Source organism: Macaca fascicularis, chromosome 10, assembly GCF_037993035.2.
Source record: "Macaca fascicularis isolate 582-1 chromosome 10, T2T-MFA8v1.1".
Lineage (NCBI taxonomy): Eukaryota > Metazoa > Chordata > Mammalia > Primates > Cercopithecidae > Macaca > Macaca fascicularis.
Window position 1 is genome coordinate 7,452,486 of NC_088384.1, and position 22,773 is coordinate 7,475,258.

At 52.6% G+C, this 22,773-nt stretch overlaps 1 protein-coding gene across 10 annotated transcripts in view; it reads right to left on the minus strand.

Annotated features, from left to right (window-relative positions):
• The window catches only part of PARVB (parvin beta), a 136,508-nt gene that overhangs the window by 48,073 nt on the left and 65,662 nt on the right, over positions 1-22,773 (minus strand). For all 10 annotated transcript variants that reach the window (XR_006690013.3, XM_065522024.1, XM_045363486.2 and 7 more), the window contains exons 2-3: positions 17,671-17,760; positions 11,329-11,399 (exon numbers count right to left, since the gene is read on the minus strand). Coding sequence is in view for 9 of the 10 variants with exons in the window: in XM_065522024.1 (XP_065378096.1) it covers positions 11,329-11,399; positions 17,671-17,760 (161 nt within the window). In the remaining variant the exon portion in view is untranslated. The remainder of the gene's footprint in view (positions 1-11,328; positions 11,400-17,670; positions 17,761-22,773) is intronic.

A 22,773-nucleotide genomic window follows, 5' to 3' on the forward strand; every position in this document is an offset into this window, starting at 1 on the left:
GTTCCCCATGATCCTCCCAGCTCCCCGGCTGACCTCCTTCCCACCTGCAGCCTCCCAGGCCACAGACCTCTTCCCTCCACCAACCACTCAGCCCTTGACAGCCAGGTAAGGCCAGCGACAGTGCCTCTTCCACCTCCTCAGACCACCCAGCAAACCCTAAGCCCGAGAGATGCCGCAAATACTAGATAAGTGACTACTCGTCATATTCTGCGTGTCTTTTATAATTTTTGGCTAATGGCTTTAAAATGGGTTTGCCTGGTGCAGAGGCTCACACCTGCAATCCTAGCACTTTGGGAAGCTGAAGCGGGAGGATTGTTTGAGCCCAGGAGTTTGAGACTACCCTGGGCAACAAAGTGAGACTCCGTCTTTACAAAAAAAAAAAATATTTAAATTAGCCAGGTGTGGCAGTGCACACCTGTTGTCCCAGCTACTCGGGGGTCTGAGGCAGAAGGATTGCTTGAGCCTGGGAGGAAGCTGCAGTGAGCTGTGATGGGGACGCTGCACTCCAGCCCGGGTGACAGAGCAAGACCCTGTCTCAAAAAAAAAAAAAAAAAAAAAAAAAAAGAAGGTTTTACAGGCAGAATTTTAAAACACCCCCTAAAATCCTGACTCACTGGTGCACACGCCTGTGTAAATACAGCATGGCATGAATACGTAGGGTCTGCATTAAGACCCAGCTCCACCAGCGTTTTAGCTGTGTGACCTTGAGTCACACAGCTAAACCTCTCTGGACCTCAGAGTCTTCATTCAGAAAGGAAAATAAGTCAACCCCTAGCCCTGTGCACACTGTATGACCCAGTAACTCCAGCTCTAATTTCTCCCAAGGTACTAAGCCAAATGTGGCCCCAGACACTTACTAGCTCTGGAATGATTCCACATTTGTATAAGAAAAATGAAAAACACAGAGAAGTCTGAAGAGACACATATGAAAAAAAAAAAAAAAACAGCCCTGCCTTCTGGTGGATTTTTCTGTCTTCCAGGTTTTCAGCAGCATATATTACTTTGGCAGTTCAAAAAGATAATAAGTATCATTTTTACAAATTAATCACTCTCCAGATGGCTTCTCAAGAACTTGACAAGTAGGTCTTAAATGCATATAGAGGCCGGGCGCGGTGGCTCATGCCTGTAATCCCAGCACTTTGGGATGCCGAGGCTGGTGGATCACTTGAGGTCTGGAGATTGAGACCAGCCTGGCCCACACGGTGAAACCCCGTCTCTACTAAAAATACAAAAATCAGCCGGGCATGGTGGTGTGTGCCTGTAATTCCAGCTACTCTAGAGGCTGAGGCAGGAGAATCGCTGGAACCTGGGAGGCAGAGGTTGCAGTGAGTTGAGATTGCACCACTGCACTCCAGCCTGGGCAACAGAGCAAGACTCCATCTAAAAATAATAATAATGATGATGATAATAATAATAATAATAATAATAAAATGCACATGTAAATTCAAGGGACTCCGGGATTGCCAAAACAATCTGTAAAAGATGAACAAAACTGGAGGACCCCACTCCACCGTTTCAAACCTGACTACGAAGCTCCAGTCATCAAAACTGTGGGACTGACATTGAGGTAGACACAGACCCATGGAACAGAAAGAGGCGTCCAAGATAAATCTCACATCACAGTCAACTGATATTAACAAGGATACCAGGACAATTCAGTGGGGAGAAGATAGTCCTGTTTCCTGCCTCAGCCTTCTTCGGAGCATGTAGGCCACGTGATCTCATTTTCACTCATCAGGTCTGTCTTCCCAGCTGGCCTGGCAGCTCCTCCCAGGCGGGGCCTGTGTTTTGTTCAATGTCATATTCCCCGTGGCTAAAGCAGGCACAGACCCACAGAAGGGGCTCAAACCGCAGAACCACCTATGGACTTCCTAGAAAGGTCTCCTAGGCATGCAGACATTTGGTTCCAGAGGCTGCCGTGCTCAGAGCTCAGTCTTGTTAGGAAATATACAAGAGACAATGTTGCTGCTATACAGAAAACTGAAAAAAGAAAAAAAAAATCGCATCTGGATCTCGAACCCGGTCCAAGATCAAACCTAAAAATAACAAACAAAAAGATTAAAATCAAATTCCACGCAGCAGGCCACGGCAGTCTGCTCTGGGAAGCAAAAACCGTTCACAGCCCAGTTCCAACGCCACCCCGAGGAGGTACAACTTATTCCTGGATACCACAGCTCATGCTGCCGCCGTACTTCCCAGGCCAACCATCTTAATCCGCTGTGTCACAAAAGACTTTTTAAAGATAGCGCTAGTCATTATTTTAGGGACGCACTCACTTGCCAACCCCGAATCCTGCGGGCAGATGTCTAGGATGTGCATTAATTGTGCTCGTGCACACCACTCCATCACGCACGTCTTATGAGATTTTGCTTTAACCAGAATTAAAAAAAAAAAAAAATACTTTTCCTTTAGATCCTTCTGAATTATAATCAGAATCTGCAGCCTGTCTCCCCCAGAGCTATGACAGTTACGTTTTAATTACTTCCAAAAAGAGTCGGACGAGGGCTGATTGCAACAGGCAGGGGGAGACGCGGCCTAGTGGGGCCCAGGGGGCACGGGAGGGCACCTCTGTGTGGCTCCAACAGCACTAATTTCTGCCCAGAGGATGGTTTTCATGCAGCTGATTTTCTTCACAGAGACAAAGGGAGGAAGAAAACAGAACTTAAAGACCAGGAAGGGTCTTGTCCAATCAACCGGGGAATGAGATGTGAAATCTGCTCTTGGGGGGAGACGTACCCCCAGATGAGATGTAGTCAGCCTGCTTTCAACCAGTCTGCTTAAGGAGTTCTGTGTGGTTTTTTCCTGACACCCAACGTGTCATTCCAACAGCAACTCTCTGCTTATCTGATACCAACAGGGTGTCCTACGATTCAATCTGATTCTAACACCAACTACCTGGAGTTGACCCCACAGGCTAAGAGCTCAGTCCCACCAAACGGACTTCATTTCAGACACCAGCTGCAGATGCGGCTACCAGGCTCCTCTTCCTGCTGATTACAAATCAGGGCTCCTCACCTCAGGTTCAGTGATTTGCCAGAATGCACAGAGCTCAGAAAAGCATTTTACTTAGGATTACCAACTTACTATAAAGGTTAGAACTCAGGCACAGCGGGCCCAGCGCGGTGGCTCATGCCTCTAATCCCAGTACTTTGGGAGGCTGAGGCAGGCAGATTGCCTGAGCTCAGGAGTTTGCAACCATCCAGGGCAATACGGTGAAACCTCATCTCTACTAAAACACAAAAAATTAGCCGGGCTTGGTGGCGGGCGCCTGTAATCCCAGCTACTTGGGAGGCTGAGGCAGGAGAATCACTTGAACCTGGGAGGCAGAGGTTGCAGTGAGCTGAGATTGCACCACTGCACTGCAGCCTGGCCTGTGTGAGACTCCGTCTCAAAAAAAAAAAAAAAAAAAGAACTCAGGGACAGTGTAATTAATAGGAAACGCTTCATGGGACAGCGTTTTCGGGGAGGGGAGGGGCTTCCATGCCCTCTCCCTGCATGTCCCCCTCCCAGCACCTCCATGGGTGTTCCCCAGCGCTGAAGCTCTCTGAATCCCACTGTTGATGGGTTTTGTGGAGGATTCATTATGTAGGCGACTGATTACATCATTGGCTACTGGCGATTTGATTCATTCTCCAGCCCCTCTCCACCCCTCCCAGAGGCTGGGGGTGGGTAGGACTGACAGCCCCACCCCTCTAATCCTGTGCTTGGTTACTCTGGGGCCGGCCCCCACCCTGAGTCACCTCATTAGCATAAACCCAAGTCTCATTATGAAAAACAAAAGACATTCCTATCACTCAGGAAATCGCAAAGGTTTTAGGTGCTGTGTGCTAGGAATCTGCATCAGGACCCGGAGGCTAAGGCCAGGTCTAGGTTTCTCCTTATATCGCAACTGTATAGGTTTCCCTTGGCTATTCATTCTGGAAAGCATAAGAATAGCCACCCTCCCCCCACCCCCGCCTTTTTTTTTTTTTTTTGAGACAGAGTCTGGCTCTGTTGCCCAGGCTAGAGTGCAGCAGCGCAATCTCGGCTAACTGCAAGCTCCGCCTCCCGGGTTCACATCATTCTCCTGCCTCAGCCTTCCGAGTAGCTGGGACTACAGGCGCCCGCCACCACGCCCGGCTAATTTTTTGTATTCTTAGTAGAGACGGGGTTTCACCATGTTAGCCAGGATGGTATCGATCTCCTGACCTCGTGATCCGCCCGCCTCAGCCTCCCAAAGTGCTGGGATTACAGGCGTGAGCCACCGTGCCCCGTCGCCCCTCCCGCTGTTAAGAATCACTAAAAATTTAAAGTATCTCATCTATAAACCTCTAGTTGCCTAGGCAGCAGTCACTGTTCACCCATAAGTAATTCAGGTCGCTGCTGGAGGTTAGAGAAAATACACAAGAAGAAACACCAGCAAAGATGACTTTCAGGTAAGTCTTCCAGGCTCCTGCACCCACTTCCAAACTGGCACTGCCCGTCTGTCCATTCATCTCCCTCCCGGGCTGCCCTGTTCACGCTCATGTTCCCAGCACTGCTCTGACAGTGCTAACGGGTGATCAAGTGTATGATCTAACATTATCCTGACAATGACACTTTGAGGTTGTCAGGTTGGTGCTATTAGCCTCCCACTTTAATCTGAGTTGGGATTTGAATCCAGGAAGCTGACCCCAGAGCCGACCTTCACCCCTTAACAGTATAAGACATGAGTATAATCAATGCTCAGAGACAAGTTTTGAATGACTGGCCTCATTCTCAGTGCCTGGCTTAGTCAGAGCTAAGGATTTTTTTAAACAGGAGCAGAGGGTAGCTCATAATATTTTCTACTGCGACAGTCCCAAGGCAGCAGAGGTCAGACGGGGTATCTACAGGAGAAGACAGGACAAGCAATCAAGACAAGAGGAGAAAAAGTGCAGATGACAGAGAACAGAGAAAGAGAAAACAAGAGGGCCAGCCAGGCGTCCTTGGAAATGTCCCCCGTTTCCAAGAGGGACATTCAAGACTGCAATGTGGCCACAAGCAATGGCCACACCACCATATCCAGTGGGTCAGGATGTCGGCCAGACCTGTCTGTTCCCTGACCTGCTCAGACCTGCATACGGTCCGTGCTTTGCACTAACAACGTCTGCTTCAGGACCGAATGCCTCCGAGGAACCACTGGGAGGTGGCCTCTACTAAGGCCTACTTAGATGTAATCCACTAGCATTAGATCATTACAGTCCACAGCACACAAAGGATGCTCTGGAAAGCAGAGAGAATCACGCAGGTAATGTGGATGGAGGTGTTCTATCTGCACCATCCAGACTGGCCATCTCCTCCCAAGGCGAGCACCTGGGACCACCTACATCAGCATCCAATCCAGAGGTTTACCCCAACCCTCACCTCCTCTTCCCAGAGCCTGCTCCCTGCCATCTCACAGGTTTGGGGTGGAGCAAAAAAACCACAACTGGCTGGCACAGTGGTTCATGTCTGTAATCCCAGCATTTTGGGAGGCCAAGGCAGGCAGTTCACTTGAGGTCAGGAGTTTGAGACCAGCCTGGCCAACATGGTGAAGCCCTCTCTCTACTAAAAATACAAAAAATTAGCTGGGCGTCGTGGTGCATGTGTATAATCCCATCTACTTGGGAGGCTGAGGCAGGAGACTCACTTGAGCCTGGGAGGCAGAGGTTGCAGTAAGCTGAGATCGTGCCACTGCACTCCAGGCTAGGTGATAGAGTAATAGAGTAAGACCCTATCTCAAAACAACAACACAAAACAACAGCAACAACAACAACAAAAAGCAACCACGTCTGTCTTGTCTCTAAGCCGCATGCCATCTTGGGAGATCCTGGTGTGAACCTCATGTTGGTGCTGCTGACACAAACCCCCATCAGTTCTCTCACTGTCCGTCAAGGATGAATTAGCTCTGTGTGCGGCAGGACTCCAGCCCTGGAGATTCAGCAGGCCAGAGAACGGTCACGGTCGCTCACAGCATACGATTACATTCTAAGGGAGGAGAAAGACCAAAAACAAACTAGTAAGTAGGAAATGACTCCAGGCAGGAGCAAGCCCAGCAAAGGAAAAGTAATTGGGGTTAGGAGGAGAGTGATGGAGTGACGGTGGCAGGAAATACATCTCCAAGGAAGAAGCATTGAGAGAAAACTGAAAGAAGTGGAGAAGACAGCTCCAGACACGGGCCTTTGAAAGTCCAAAGACCAGGTATGTGATAATGAACCTAACGCTGCCCACAGAGAAGTGGAGCCTGTGCCCTCGGCCCCTGGGAGGTGATCTCCTAAGCCCCAGAATGCCTTGCCAGATAAAGTACCTTTGCTTACCTGGGGGCCTCAGGCCAGCCAGAGAGTAACTGTGTGATTCAGGGAGGGGCTTTGGGTTGCACTGCATCGGCGAGCTGCTGGAGGGGCTGGAGACAGATGAGCCATGTGGACAGTCAGCCACGCCCATGCAAGGGAGTCCCAGCAGAAACTCTGGACACAGAGGCTCAGACGACTCTCCCGGCTGGCAATACCGCACGCGCATTGTCCCACATCACCAGGAGATTAATGCTGCCCATGACCCCACGGTGAAAGGACAATGGAGGCGCTGTGTGGGTGCGTTCAACTCTGCCCTGGGCAACTCTTCCCTTGGCTGATTTTCACCTGTATCCCTTCACCATCAGAAAGCATAACTGTGAGAGTGGGTGTGACAGCTTTAAGTGAGTTCTGGGAGTCCCTCTAGCAAATGATCAAACCTCAGGGCAGTGCTGGAGATCCTGAACTTGCCACTGGTGTCAGAAGTGAGGGTGGGCTTATGGGATGTCCCCTTTCACCTGATGACCAGTGGGCACTGGCTCAGTGTGTCCTCAGAGCAGCAAGCTGGTCAGGGTGGCCGGGGCAGTGAAGGAGGAGGGGAGGCGGCGAATGACACAGGAAGGGTCTGGGCAGAGCATGTATGTGGGTGCTCCGCTCAGCAGCAGCCCAAAGACGGGCCACAGTGCTAGCCTCTGGCTCAGGCAGCGGCTGGCAGGCTGACTCTCCCCTGCTCACCCCTACCTGCACAAGCATGCTGCTCTGGCCTCATGCAGTGAGGACCTGACTCCCCAAACCAGAAGAAAGGAGGTGCTGAGAGCCCATGAACATGAGCAAATCCAGACTCAGGGAAAAATCCCGGCCGCACAGAGAGCCCCCTGCATGCCCGAGAAATGAGAATCGACCAAGTGCAGCCCAGGCTCAGCACAGCCAGCTCACCTGCTGCCACCCACACGCTTCTCTGTTTAAAAGGCGTGTGGTTCAGGGAGAACTAATATTTAATGTACATCCCCTCTGTGCCACCACTACAGTAACTAACATGCCACTGACAGCCAAACCGATGCTGCTCTCCTGGTTGCTGTGTCCATGCTTATTCTGGAAAACATTGATCAAGAGTGGAAAACGTCTGCCAGCCTGCTTTGAGACGCAACCTGCAGTCTGAGAGCAGGTGGAGCCTTCCAGAAACATGTGCTTCAAGCTGGTGGGATGGTCACAGTAACAGGTTTCTCAGTGTCTGGCAACTGGCCCTTCTAGGAAATGGCCAAGGATGCTGCTGCTGCAGGCACCAAAACCCACCCTGCCTGGCGCTAGTGGCCAGGGTCCGCCAGCTGCAGCTGGAGGCAACAGCCTGGAGAAGGGGATGGTGTTAGTTACCTGTGGCTGCTGTAACAAATTAACACAAACCCAGGGGCTTCCAACAGCTCAGTGGATTCTCTTGCAGTCCTAGAGGTCAAAGTCCAAAATCTGTTCCACTGGGTTAAAATCCAGGTGTCAGCAGGGCTGGTGCCTTCTGGAGGCTCCAGGGTTCCTTCTGGGTTCTCCAGTGCAGAATCCATTTCTTTGTCTTTTCCACTTCTAGAGGCAGAGGTCACCTGCATCCATTAGCGTGTGGCCCCTTTTTCCAACTTCAGAGCCAAAAGCTACCACCTTGCCTCCAGGGTCAAGCTGCCACGTTCAGGTGCAGGCAAAGCTCCCCATGTCCCTCTTATACAGACACTAGTGAACACATTGGGCCCACCTGGATCATCCAGGATGACCTCCCCATTGCAAGGTCGTTACCTACACCTGTCATGTCCCTTTGCCATGTAAGATGATAGTCAATGGCTCCAGGGATTATCACATGGTCATCTTTGGGGACCATGATTCTGGCCCAGGTTCCCTGCAAAACAGAACCAGGACAAAGCTCACCGCTGATGTATTTTCTTTGGCAGGGGTTTGGGGGTGAGGGGAGGGCATCCCAGGCTAGCAACAGGGAGGGGAAGGGAGGTGAGGCAGGTGCATGAGCTGGTTATGGCTTCAGAAGAAAACCCAGTTGATGCTCAGCCACGTGGCCCATCTCCACGAGCCATGGTCTCAGAAGCGAACATCGGGGAAGTCGGGGAGAGGCATTTATTCCTTGGCTCCTTCCTGTCGTTAGTCCTACTTTGCCCCAAAGGATGTTAATTCGCTTCCCCAGTCAGTCCACCCCATGCTCCTCAATGTGGCCTTCTTCTCAATCTGGAACCTGGAAGAGGCGGAGCAGCCGGAGCCTCCACGGGTCCCTTCAGTTTGGCCCTGGCTGCCACAGACATTGTGGTCCCTCCACGGTGGGCTGGCACTCAGCAGCCCAGCCCTTGCCCCACCAAGGCCAAAACAGCCTGGGGGTCTTTGGTGGCAAAGCAGCAAAGGCAGGGGTGGGTGGTGCTGCAGATATCTGGGAGGAACATAAATGAAATCCTGCATAGCAGGGAAATCACTTATCCATCCCCCAGCCCCAGGGCCCAGGGCCCAGCACAGGACCCTGCACTCAACCCGGCTCAGTGAACACAGCACCAAACGGACAGAGTGACTCAAGCCCAGACACATCACCGACCCCAGCACCTGGGAGTGGGGAGTTACTTAAACCTCTCTCTTTTTTTTTTTTTTTTTGAGACAGGGTCTTGCTCTGTCACCCAGGCTAGAGTGCAGTGGCTATTCACAGGCATAATCACAGCTCATTGCAGCCTTGACCTCCTGGGCTCAAGCAATCCTCCCACTTCAGCCTCCTGAATAGCGAGGATCACAGGCGCCTCCCACCACACCCAGTTAATTTTTGTATATATATATATTTTTTCTGTCTGTAGAGAGACAGGGTTTCGCCATGTTGCCCGGGCCGGTCTTGAACACCTGGGCTCAAGCGATCCCCCAACCTTGGCCTCCCAAGGTGCTGGGATTTCAGGCATGAGCCATGGCACCCAGCCTGTTCACTTCTCTCTGAGTCTCCACATGGAAGCAAGAATGACACAGCTCCCAGGGAGTTGTTTCAAGAAGATAATCCCGTGAATGGAGTTTGTGAACTCTCAAGCATTGCTCAAAAATCAAAGAAAAAAATCTTTAGAAAGGTGTATGGGATGGTTCATCTTCTGTGTCAACTTGCCTGGGCTCTGGGGTGCCCAGACAGCCAGTGAAACATTGTTTCTGGGTGTGTCTGGAAGGGAGTTTCCAGAGGAGATGAGCATTTGAATTGGTGGATGGAGTAAAGCAGACAGCCCTCCCCAAGGCGGGTGGGCCTCCTCCGATCCCATAGAACAAAAAGGTGGAGGAAGGTGGGATTCACCTCTCTCTGCAGGGGGCTGCTAGTGCCAGCACCTGGATCTTCTCCCACCCTGCTCCTGCTAATCAGGGCTGCAGACGCAGGCTGGCATCTCTACCACCGGCCCTCCAGCTTTCTAGCTTGCAGACGGCAGGTTGTGTGGGACTTCTCGGCCTCCATAGTCAAGTGAGCCAATATCATAATAAACCTCTCTCTAGATACTGACACAATGGGGTCTGTTTCTCTGGAGAAGATTGATAATTCTCATGCATCCCTTGCTTAAATATCCCCCGAGAACAACATTTTGGTGGCTAAAAGACAGTGACTTTCCTCGTCGACATTCTTCTGTTCAAAATAACAAAGTGGGTATTCAGAGGGAAAAAATAAAACAAATTAAGTAATTTATTAAGAGTCAACATCTTTGGGTGGACCCTAAAACTGACATTTGGAATGGTTTATTTTCGGTTTTTTGTTTTGTTTTGTTTTGTTTTGTGTGAGACGGAGTTTTGCTCTTGGTGCCCAGGCTGGAGGGCAGTGGCAAGATGTCAGCTCACTGCAACCTCTGCCTCTCAGGTTCAAGCCATTCTCCTGCCTCAGCCCCCAAAGTAGCTGGGATTACAGGTGCCCGCCACCAAGCCCGGCACATTTTTTGTATTTTTAGTAGAGACAGGGTTTCACCATGTTGACCAGGCTGGTCTCGAACTTCTCACCTCAGGTGATCCACCCACCTTGGCCTCCCAAAGTGCTGGGATTACAGGCACGAGCCACCGTGCCCGGCCTCAATGTAAATTTTAAAAGAATATAACTTGCAAGCCATTTTACTTATTCTGAATGAGCCCTCATGAAAACACAGCTGTACAGCCCAGTGTCAGGTCCATTGTGGTGGTGAAGGTGGAGAAGCTGTTTAAAAAGCACTTTTAATAGAAAAATGTCTGTTTCTGGCAGACACTGTCATCATCTGCATTTTCAAGAATCCCGGGGTGCCCAAGCTGGCTGTGAGCTGTGGAAGTCAAGTGTCTGCGTCTGCCACAGCCGTCTGCCCGAGAGCCCACCCTGGGTTCACCAGGGTCAGGCGGAGCCCACAGCCTCTCCTCTTCAGGAGATTCCCTCTCAAGCCCTACCGTGGTTTAGATCAGAGCAACCAAAACTGCAATCTGTACTTGGACCCACACAAGCACTGCCTCACGGCGAGCAGGAGCCACGCTGGAGAAGGACAGCCGCTGCCCCAGAAGACCGGCGCCACGGGCCCCTTCCCTCACTGTTCCCTGACCTCTGGGAGCGGGGCAGCCGGGTTCCCCGCCCAGCTGGGATCCACGCCTCCAGACGTGGTGGAAACTGACTGTCCACTCAGCGCAGGCATCGACATCAGATGGCTCCTCAGCAGGAGTGGCCAGAGGGGTCACCCTCCTGCTTTTCAGGGTTAAATCTGAATCTAGACTCCACCAGGCTCCAGACAGAGCTCCAACTCCATCTGTAAGGTACTACACTAGCTCACGCCAGCACTCACTCCTAATCCTAAAATCCCCTCCTGCCGGGCTCTGTCCAGCCAAGAGTTCACAAGCCTGGTTGTTAAAGCCCCAGCCCAGCAGGGCACATGGGAGGCACTCGGCACTGTGGGCTGGATCCCCCCTGCCATCCTCTTCTGCCAACACGTCTGCCCACCTTCTCACGCAGCACCAACATCCCTTTCAGGAGCCCCGGGTTTAGCTCCCTTTGTCCACGAGAGCCCTGAACCCCAAAGCCAAGGCCTCGCCCTAAGAGGAAGATTCCAACCAAGACGGAGCTCCGTACCTTGACCAGTTCCTTGAACTTGGGGTCTTCCTTGGACGTGGGGTCGATCATCGTGCGCTCCTCGTTCTCCTCTGCCAGGGACAAAAGGAAGTCACGGTCAGCGATTGTGGGGGTAGCAGGGACATGGGGAGCCGGGGGAGGCCGACTCATCTCTGACAAATGGAGAAGCAGAGAACCCAGCACTAGGGGAGGGTGACTGTGAGGAACCGCCTTCTGGAAGGTGGATGGGGCCTCCTCCCGCCTTCCCCTCTTCCGGAAGGGGATGAAGTCAAACTCCATCGTTCTGCCTGACCTCGCCCCTCCCAGACTCTGCCAGCAGCTGGTCCAAACCATTTCCATGTTTCAGGAGATATAAGGAGAGAGCGGCATTTACAGGGCATGAGATGCATCCCCTGGCCGGGATCCGTTATGTGGGAAAGCTCCAGGCACCAGGTAGTTCCCTGTGGCCACTATTTATAAATACATAGGAAGAGTTGGGATGGTTATAATGAGATGGAAAATGTTTGGTACATTCAGTGGAAAAGAATCAATATGCAATGTTGTATGAAAATAACATGCAGAAAAAATATTGAGAAATAAATAGCAAAAAAAAAAAAGGGGTGGTGGATGAGGTTTAACAGCGAAATGTGCTCATCCTCATCCTCTTTCTATTTCTCTACCTGTTTGCTTTCCCTCCATGTTTTAGCCTGGATCCCACAGACACCAGGCAGCCAGCCCAGCCCGTCATGGAGGACAGTGCCGTGGAGATGGTGCAGAGGCGGGACTGTGGAGGAGGCACCCACAGAAGCCAGGCGTGCTCCATAGCAGAAATGCCCAGCACCACACAGAAGCCAGCGGGCGCCGAGCACCTCTGAACACACGCAGGGAAGGGCGAGGGGGTCTCAGGCTGCCCATGCTGTCCAGCTCCGCGACCTGCACAGAGCATGGGGCGGGTGAGGCCCAGGTTCCACTCACCGGGAGGCTCTACACCACGCCTCTCTCTTAAAGAGGAAAAAAGGCACAAGAGAGGCTTCAGGCAGAAGCCAGGTACCCCCCAGGACATACAAGTGGAGACGGCCAGGACACAGTAGAGACCAGGGTCCCAGAGCCCAGACAGGCTCCCATGGGCTGGGAACACTGACCGTGTCAGTCAGAATGAAAACAGCTTTGAAGCTGGGCATAGTGGCTCACGCCTGTAATCCCAGCACTTTGGGAGGCTGAGGAGGGAGGATTGCTTGAGCCCAGGAGTTCCAGACCAACCTGGGCTACATAGTGAAATCCCTGTCTCTATTTTTAAAAATAAATAAAAAATAAAATAAAATAAAATACAAATGAAGGAAAGAAAATGGCTTTGAGTGAAACTCTGCCACTGATACAGATGTGATGCAGCTTCCCGGCAGCAGAATGTAAACTGACCACGTGGAGAAACTAAAAGTCATACAGATCTGATGCCTGAGAAGGACACTCCAGGTAACGTGCAGGGAGCACTTGGGAGTCCTGACGATATCTCTGCAAAGGCCTCCACAGCCTCCCACTCCTGCTGGGATCAAGGCCAGCGTCCTCCATGCAGCCTCCAGGGCCCCTCTCCAGCCTCATTTCCTGCCCTCCTGGTGCAATCTGCTCCAGCCCATCTGGCCTTCCTCCTTGAAGCCTCACTGCTGCCTGCCCTGAGCCGTGGCACCTGCTCCCGCTGTCCAACACTCTCTCCCTGGCCCATTTCCTTCACCCTTCAGATCTCAGCTCCCCAGCTCAGATCCTTGTGCCCAAACGCCAAATCTTCCAAGCTCTCCTGTCCCAAAGGACTTGGTGTGCCTGTGTGACCCACGTCTGAGACCCACTCTGGACCACCTATCTCAGGTGGGCAAGGAGGAGGACCAGGCCGTGCATCCACACGTGTATGGGAGGGGGCGCAGGACGGAGAGCGAGCAGGTCACTACCCAATCCCAGCCTTCGGAGAGGCCATTTCTGGGAACAGCCCCTTCAACCCACAGTAAAAATCTAAGCATTGCCCTATCTAGCATGTCCTCACACCTAGCTCTCGCTGAACTGAGAAGCAAGATTTGGGCCCGCCCAGCTCATGTGGCCCCCACCAAGGGAACTCGCAGCTCCCTCCTGAAGGCTCTGAGCCCACGTCTGATCCCCCGACATCCCCTGGACTGGGCAGTGTGCCGTGCCTGCTCGGATGTCCCAGGACTGCAGGCTCCTTGAGGGGTCCTGCCCCAGTCAGCGGGACCACTGAGAGGAACGGGGCGTCTGACCCAGAGACTGTGAAAGTGGAGGACAGAGTCGCCGTTTCGAGTCTTAGTGTCACCAAACACTTTCTCAGAGGCATCTCTGGTCTTTAACTGTCCCCGTGGGGTAGCTTTCATTCCTGAACCCACCTAGAGGGGGACAGTGGGCCTGAGAGGGTGGGCGGCAGGCCCCAGGCAGGCAGCTGTGTGTGGCGGTGTGTCTGTCTGCGGATTCCGCCGGAATCTCCCGGCCACCTGGTGATGGTGATGGTAGGCTGGGCTCAGAGGCTCTGCACAGACCAGGGAGCAGCTGCATCTCACAGGGCAGGGGTCTGACTCAGAGCAGGCGTTTGCCCTAGATGAGGAACCTCTGTGTCTAGAGGCTCCGGAGCTCACCATCAGCCCCTGCCGCCTGTCAGCATTCATGACTGGCTCACCTTGGCCTGGGACCCCAGACATGAAGCCCCTGCGGGCCACTGAATACCATGGCCCTCGGTCCGCTAGGGGCTGCTCATGCGGCCTAAAGAGGAGCAATTCCCAGACCTCAGCGGGCCCCGGACTCACGGGGGCATGTTTAACACAGAGGGGCCTGGACCCACATACTCTCCTTTGGTAGGTCTTGGGGTGGCGAGGAACCCTCATTGCCGAGTGCCCTGGGACTTTCTGACATCCTGCATTGAGAAACGGGACTCCAGGGACTCTGGGAGAGAAGAAAAAGGCTGTGAGAGGCTCTTTGTTTTTCCTAAAAGGAAGCTGAGAGCAGACACCAGGAACCGTGCCATCTCTGAGCTGTGTGACTTTGGTGGTCTCTAAAGTGTGCCATGATCCTCTCGGTGGCTCCGAGACTGAGGCAGGACCCCTCGAGGAACCCACAGTCCTGGGACACCACAGTGGGTACGGCAAGTGCTGCCCAGCCCAGGGGGTGCCGGGGGATCAGACGTGGGCTCAGAATCTTCAGCAGGTCCGGGTCCACACCTGGATCGGGCTTCTCTCCACGTCAGTCAGAGGAGAAGCAGCGCCCAGGGGCCGGGGCGGGGGTGGTATCTCTGTGCCAGTGTTTTGTGGCAACCGAGCCCCCGCCCTCCCCCCGCCCTCCCCACCTTGTGCATCACAGCAGAGCATCCATCAGCTGCAATAAAATGTGCCCAAGGACGGAGACCTGTCCTGCTCACCTCTGATGAGGGCCACCATCTTCACTGAGAGGGTCTAGAGCAGGGGGAGCAGCCCAGCTCTGGGGGCAAAACGCCCGGGTTTCAAAACTTTGGCACTTACTAGTGATCTCTGTGATCGTAGATCTGTGCCTCAGTTTCCCCATCTGTACAATGGGGATAATGATACAACCCACCTCACAGGGTCCCTGAAGGGACTCAGGAGCAGAAGCATTCACAGTGGACCCCCAATATTCGCTACAATGATGACTTCTATGAGCCCAAAGGATATAAAATACACAAAGAGGACTTCAGAAAGAGTCAGGTGCTGTGCAAATATTCAGTGAGTAAGTTCAGTTATTATTATTTTTTGAGACAGGGTCTAACTCTGTTGCCCAGGCTAGAGTGCAGTGATATGATCTTGGCTCACTGTAGCCTCAACCTCTTCAGACTCAGGCAATCCTCCCACCTTAGCCTCCTGAGTAGTTGGGACTATAGGTGTGTACCACCAAACCTGGCTAATTATTTATTTATTTTATTTTTTGAGCTGGAATTTCACTCTTGTTGCCCAGGCTGGAGTGCAATGGTGGGACCTCGGCTCACTATAACCTCCGCCTCCCGGGTTCAAGCAATTCTCCTGCCTTAGCCTCCCAAGTAGCTGGGATTTCAGGCATTTGCCACCACACTCGGCTAATTTTTGTATTTTTAGAAGACAGGGTTTCACCATGTTGGCCAGTCTGGTCTCGAACTCCTGAGCTCAGGTGATCCATCCGCCTCGGCCTCCCAAAGTGCTGGGATTACAGGCGTGAGCCACTACACCCAATTTTTGCATTTTTCAGTAGAGACAGGGTTTTGCCATGTTGGCCAGGCTGGTCTCGAACTCCTGAGCTCAGGTGATCCACCCGCCACAGCCTCCCAAAGTGCTGAGATTACAGGCCTGAGCCACAGCGCCTGGTGGGGCTGCTGTCTTCTAACTGGAGGGAGAGGAAGCCCAGTGGACCCCGGTGTGACCTCAGGTAGCATCACCAGCTCTGGCTTCGGGTCGGCTGGCAGCTGAACTTGCATTGGCATTTCTTCTCCATAAGCTCTTGCTGGCCTGGCCTTGTCACGGAAACCACAAAAAAGGGATGAACTGGGACTTCCCTTTGAACCAGGGTTTGGAAATAAGCGGAATGTTCCACAATCGCCTTCCAGATCAGCTGGATCCCAAAACACACTTTAAGGAAAATGTGTCTTAGCTGTTACCCATTACATCAGGCAGTGAGCGCAGGGGCCTGGGCCACTTGGCAGGGCCCACCCTGTAAGCCCAGGCTGCAGGCAGCTCTGGCTGGCCCAAAGGGAGGAAGCGTATTAATCATGTTTTGCAATTTCTTTTTTTCTTTTTTTTTCATTGAGTTGTCTCGCTCTGTCACCCAGGTTGGAGTGCAGTGGTGCGATCTCGGCTCACTGCAACCTCCCCCTCCCGGGTTCAAGCGATTCTCCTGCCTCAGCCTCCAGAGTAGCTGGGACTACAGGCTAACCACACCCGGCTAATTTTTGTATTCTTAGGAGAGACGCGGTTTCACCATGTTGGCCAGGCTGATCTCAAACTCCTGACCTCAAGTGATCTGCTCACTGTGGCCTTCCAAAGGGCTGGGATTACAAGTGTGAGCCACCGCGCCCGGCCTGTTTTCTGTATTTTCTGGTGTGTGGCATCTCGGGGCCGTGCTGACTGGAGAGACTGCACCTCCAGGGCGAGCTAATTCCTAGAGATGGTAACCCAACCTCTCTGGGCACACCTTTCACATGTAAACCCGCTCAGAGCCTGAGCCCCAGAGCCCAGAGCCCCCAGCCATCTCTTTTCTTGGGCTCTCACAGGGCACCTACACTCCCAGTCAATATCCTCACCCTAATCTCCCCTGGCCCTGGGGACATGCCACGCCATGCCATACCACGCCACACCATACCACGCCACGCCACACCACGCCACGCCACGCCATACCACGCCACGCCACGTGGTGTGGAAGAAGGAGAGTCTTCTTCCTGAGAAGACTCAGGACAGCTCCTGCACCCCAAAGCCCACTGGTATGACTCCAACAAGCCGGGCCTAGGCCCATTCACCCAGCCTTGCCCATTCCTTCAGAGAAAACCACAGTAAGGGTATTGGGGCCGGACGCAGTGGCTCATACCCATAGTCCCTGCACTTTGGGAAACCAAGACAGGAGAATTGCTTGAACCCAGGAGTTGGAGACCAGCCTGAGCAACATGGCAAGACCCCATCTCTACAAAAAATTTAAAAAGTTAGGTGGGCATGGTGGCACATGCCTGTAGTCCCAGCTACTCAGGAGGCTAAGGCAGGAGGATCACTTGAACCTGGAAGGTCAAGGCTGCCATGAGCTGTGATCATATCACTGCACTCCAGCTTGGGCGACAGAGTGAGACTCTATCTCAAAAAATATACACATAAAATATAAAATAAAGGCATTGGCCCTGCTCCTTCTGCCTCTGCCTGACACTGGTGCATTCCATGTGGCGTTCCATGGCGTGGTGTGGTGTGGTATGGTATGGTGTGGCATGGTGTGGTGTGGCATGGCATGGCATGGCATGGCGTGGTGTGGCATGGTGTGGCATGGCATGGCATGGTGTGGCATGGCATGGCAAGGTGTGGCATGGTGTGGCCCTGAGTAGCCTGCTACACCCCCTTTCAGAACTATGAGTTTAACAAACTATCTTTTCAACTCAGTCTTCTCCTGATCTGCTGGCTTCACCACCTGAATAATAAACTTACGTTTTAAGACTGGGGCAGAAACCCTCAAAGAAGGACTTGCTTTTCCTAATGGACTTTTCTAAACATGACCTTGAGCTAAGAACTTAGACTCCCAAATGCCCCCAGCATCTGATCAAGAGGCCAGATCTATCAGGCTCCTCATTGGCCTCCCCAAGACCAACTTAGTGCCACAGAAGCTCAACTGTCTCAGGGCAGGGAGCGGAGGAATGCCCCGTACCGAGCTGGGTGTCTTCAGGGTGAACATCTGCCAGGGCGGGCGACATCGGTGAGTTGATGGCATTCTTGCCTTCTTCCTGCAGGTCACTCACTGTTGAGCAAAAGGAAAGAAAAACCAGGTTAGTACACACGGAGTGCCGTGGCCTCACGTGTTGGCTGTGGACGCAGAGAGAAATCAATTCCTGTTTTTTCAGCATTTAACAAACATTCCTAAAAGGCCTGTTGCCCAGAAAGAGTCGGAGGGAAAAATGCTCCGAACCAAGAATACATTCTGTAGTTCTTCCCCACCCCAAATATTTCCCAGGTCTCGATGAGCTCTGCCAGTCTGTTTTCACTGCTCTTTGAAACTCATAACTAAGACACCAAAGCTTCCAGATGTTTCCAGATCTGACCAAGGCCGCTGAGGCAGACAAAGCATGGACCACAGCGATGGGGCATGAGAGTTCCACCAACTGCCCTTCCTCTGCTGGGGGGCTGCATCCTGAACCATGGACTCAAGATGCTAATCCCCTCCAGTCATGCATACAGGTGAATCTGGAGTTTAAAGTGGGGTCACTGGTGATGGCCACGTTCACAGGGACAGAAATATGATGGAACATCCAGGTCAGGACTGCTGGAACATGCAACAGAATCTAATAAAGAGAGCCAGAGGCTCCAAGTCAGAAACACCATGGCCTCCCGTCTCAAGGGAGCGCTGAACAGTTACAGGGTCTGGAACGCCCAGTGATTAGGGACAACCCCAGAACCAGAAACGATGCCTCATCGTCCTGCACCAGGGACACCCTCCAGGCCTTTCAGCCGTATCCACCAGGGATGAACACCCACCCACACAGAAACTCTTGCTTCTGTGATGTCACGCTTTTTCCACAGTCACAGCCTCAGCTCCAACTGCACGTGGGACTCCAGGTTCCAGCCCCAAGATGCGTCCATGGTGCCGGGTGGAGGTAGGGTCCTGGCCGCTTTCATGGCCCTGGTGGAGGGCCGCTGGGGAGCAGTCCCTGATCACATGCCGCAAAAGTACCCAGGCCAGTGTGCCCGGAGCTGTCCCTCCTTCTCCATGAAACGGGTTCAGAATGAAAACCGTATTTCCTCTTTTAACACCAGAGTCACCTCGAACCTTGAACACCTCCAGCTCTGGACACCCAGACTCCACAGTGGCAGGCGATGGAGCAGCAGGGGGTGTGGCATGATGGCTCTGGAGCAGCAGGCCAGCGGGGCCCCACCCGTGCTGGCCGTGAGACCCCAGGTACGTCCCATTCACCTCTCTGCACGTCTCTCCATGTGGCATTTATAGGTAATACTGCAAAAATGCCAGGGCCTTTGGAAGAGCTGAATGTAACCATAAATGTCAAGCGTCCAGCCCAGAGCATGGCACGCAATGGGCTCTCCGGACACACCTGTGGACCCAGCTTTCAGGATGACACAACCTCCATCCTCATAAGGACAATGGCAGCGGGGCCCCAGGACACCAGCTCCTCTCATGTCAGCAAAGGTCCTGATACTCAGCTTCTGAAAAAGCGGACCCTCTTTTACTCCGTGTCCATAACTGCACTACTTAAAACAGCCCAAAAGTGGAAATAACCCAGGCTGGGCGCGGTGGCTCACGCCTGTAATCCCAGCACTTTGGGAGGCTGAGGCGGGTGGATCACGAGGTCAAGAGATCGAGATCATCCTGGCCAACATGATGATAGCTTGTCTCTACTAAAAATACAAAAATTAGCTGGGTGTGGTGGTGCACACCTGTAGTCCCAGCTACTCAGGAGGCTGTGGTAGGAGAATTGCTTGAACCCGGGAGGCAGAGGTTGCAATGAGCCAAGATCACACCACTGCACTTCAGCCTGGTGACAGAGCGAAACTCTCTCTCAAAAAAAAAAAAAAAAAAAAAAAAAAAAGGAAATAACGCATGTTTCCGCACATGGAATTTATAGGTAACACTGCAGAAATGCCAGGGCCTTTGGAAGGGCTAAATGTAACCAAACTATGAACGTCGAGTCCCCAGCCCAGAGCGTGGCACCTGATGGGCTCTTGGGACACGGTTGTGGACCCAGCTTCTAGGACAACACAACCTCCCTCCCTCATAAAGACAATGGCAGCGGGGCCCCAGAATGCCAATTACACACTCCCCACAAGGAAATATATTTGCATTTTAAACAGGTAACTTATCCTGGAGGACTGCCTGATGCAGGAGTGTCAGAGCCTAGGTACAGGTTGGGGTTAGGAAGTGTTTTGATTAGAGGAAGGTTTCGGGCACAGCCGAAGTCACTGAGTCTTGGCATTTGAGAACACCAGACGAATGAGTAAGCAAAACGTGGTCCGTGTATACCACGGAATATTATCCAGCCTTAAAAAGGAAGGACGTCCGGGCCAGGCTACTGCATGGGTGAACCTTGAGAATGTTATGCTCAGTGAAATAAGCCAGACACAGAAAGTCAAACACCGTACAATTCCATCCATAGGAGGTCCCTTAAGTAGGCAAATGCACAGAGGAGAAAGCAGTCTGGTGGCTGCTGGGGGTAGGGGGAGGTGGCAAATAGAGAGGTAGTGTTGAATGACGGCAGAGTTTCAGTTTGGAAAGATGAAAGAGTTCTGTGGGTGAGTGGGTGGTGATGGCTGCACAATGAGAACGTACTTAATATCAGTGAACTCTGCTCTTGAAAACGGCTAAGATGGTAAAGTTTACGTTATGTCTATTTTACAACAAATTTTTTAAATAGCAAAAAAAAAAAAAAAAAAAAAAAAAGCAGGCCCTCTCCAGGTAACCCACATTCCAGCCGCAAGCCAGCCTGGCTGCCGGCACACACTGTCCTCCACCCACAGCCAGCATCCTAAGGGAAGACCACTCATCATTGAAGTTCCAAAATCCTTAGCATAACTCTGCACCAGCAGTGGACAAATATTAAATGCCTTCACGGGGAAATGATATAGGCACAGAGCTTTGAGATTCCCTCCGCCCCCCCTCCCTGAAAATACTCCAGAAGATCCCCTACAGGTCACCCAGATGAGCTGAGAAAACAGGGACCAAATTTCAGCAATTATTTGTACCACGTGACTAGTTCCAAGAAGAGTTGTAACCAGCAGAGAGTCTTAAAAGGCAGAAAGGAAACAGGGAAAAGTGATTTTTCACAGGAATCCTTGGGAATATGATAGCCCTGGAGTACAGGGGGTCCGGTGGAAGTTCCATGTCCTGGCTGGCATCATAGGAACACACGACAGGTGCAGGGAGGTCCCGTCCAGCACAGCTGCCTGCAGTGCTCACGCCGACGGCAGAGGAAGAACAAAAGACCCAGTTTCCCTACGTGTGGAGGATCATACAGGTGGTCTACGCCCATGAGTCCTCTTGGCAAGGCCCGAGAGCTGGCACTGCACCCACGTGCCTGAGCCTGAGGGGTGGGGAGGGAGACCTCGGGGCAAGTGGTCAACGCTTGGAGGCAGCCCTGCTCACCTGATTTCAAAAACACAGAGAGGGAGGAGGAGAGGAGCCGCATTTTGAAAGCCTAGAAATTGGGTCACATGAAAACAGAGATTTCCACGCCGCCCTTGAACATCAAAGATGACATTAAACAGGGCCAGGGATTTTGTGACCTTAATAAATGAGAAACGCACTCACGAACACGGCCCAGGGCCTGTTCAGCAGCGCATTCTGAAGGGGCTGGTTATGCATGATGGCCTGAGGGAAGCAAAGGCTTCGGGGGCCAGGAGGAGGGTGCACAGGCTGGCAGACCCCTCAGTTGGCAGGAGGAGCCCAAGCCTGTGGCCACAGAGCCCCAGTCCAAATCTCGCATTGCCACTTGCTGGTGTGTGGTCTTGGGGAAGTCCCCTCATCTCACTAAGCCTCAGTTTCCCCATCTGTAACATGGGGTGGTGGGAGTACCGGCCCCACGGGAAATTCCTCACATTTCCTGAGGAATAAGGGGAATCGTGAGCACCCACACATGGCCCACAAACCACTCCCCGCGAGTGGGAGAGGCAGCTGTGGATGTACAGGGTTTCTGTGATTAGGCTCCAAGAGAGGCACAAACTGGGGGAAGAGTGACCACAAGGCAGGCAAGGTCCCCCATTCCACAGAGAAGCATGGAGGGATCCCTGGAGGAGGCAGCAATTGAACTGGCCTTGAAAGAAGGCCAGGCTAACGAAAGGGCCTTCCGGGCTCTGTGCAGAGTGCAGTGGGGACAAACTAGAGCCAGCATGTCCAAAGCTGAACCCCATGAAGGTTTGACAGATGCCCTTCTGGGCCTTGTTACATTTTGCAGCCTGGGTTCCCTGAAGGACACAGCTCCTTTGCAGAGGAACTTTCAGCCTGGATCTGATCGTCGTCTTCAGAGGATCGGTCTGATTTTTGGAAGGAGGGACTGCTCTCACACCCTTGGCTTCCCCCGCCCCCAACCCTCACCGCCTGAACGGTGCCAGTTTAGTGGCTTTCAGTGAATCTCAGGAATGTTTTGGTTTTCAAAGTACCGTCCACTTGCCAGAAAGACAAACCCTTCAAAGATATGAAGTGCCGGCTGTCTTCAGTCACAGAGAAAGGTCTGCTGGCCCGGGTGTGCTGGCAGAGGCACGCTGGCACAGGCATGCTGGCATGCATTCTCTCAGTATCTGGAGGGTGTGGAGGGTGTGGGCTTCCAAGGGACTGGGGCTTGATTTCATGAGATGGGTGATTAAGGGAAAAAGACCGTCTTGTGCTTGTTTTCCTAAGTGTCTGCACTGTTCTAAGAAGAATGTCCCTGTCCACACGAATCCAGCAGCCGGCCACGAGGGAGCCGACGCCAACTCGTTCCCACTGCAGCAGAGTTCACCTGCAGCACCGCGCTCTGTGGCCTGCATGGGCGGCCAGGTAGGAAGAGAGAGACAGGAGGGCATTTGACAGGATGAGGGCCCCTTGGTTCACTGTCTCTGGAGATGGGCACTCCTCGCTCAGCCTGGGACGGCAGAGTGGGAAGTGCGGGCTGCAGTCACCAGATCTGAGTTTTCAAGAAAAGCTGGAAATATGGGGTTTGGTGTGGAATCTCCCCATTTATAAATGTGAGCCATTAATTCAAATTCTGTGGGCCAGCCAGAGGGCAAACAACCTCGGATTACAGGACACACATGTCCAACCCATATTGCT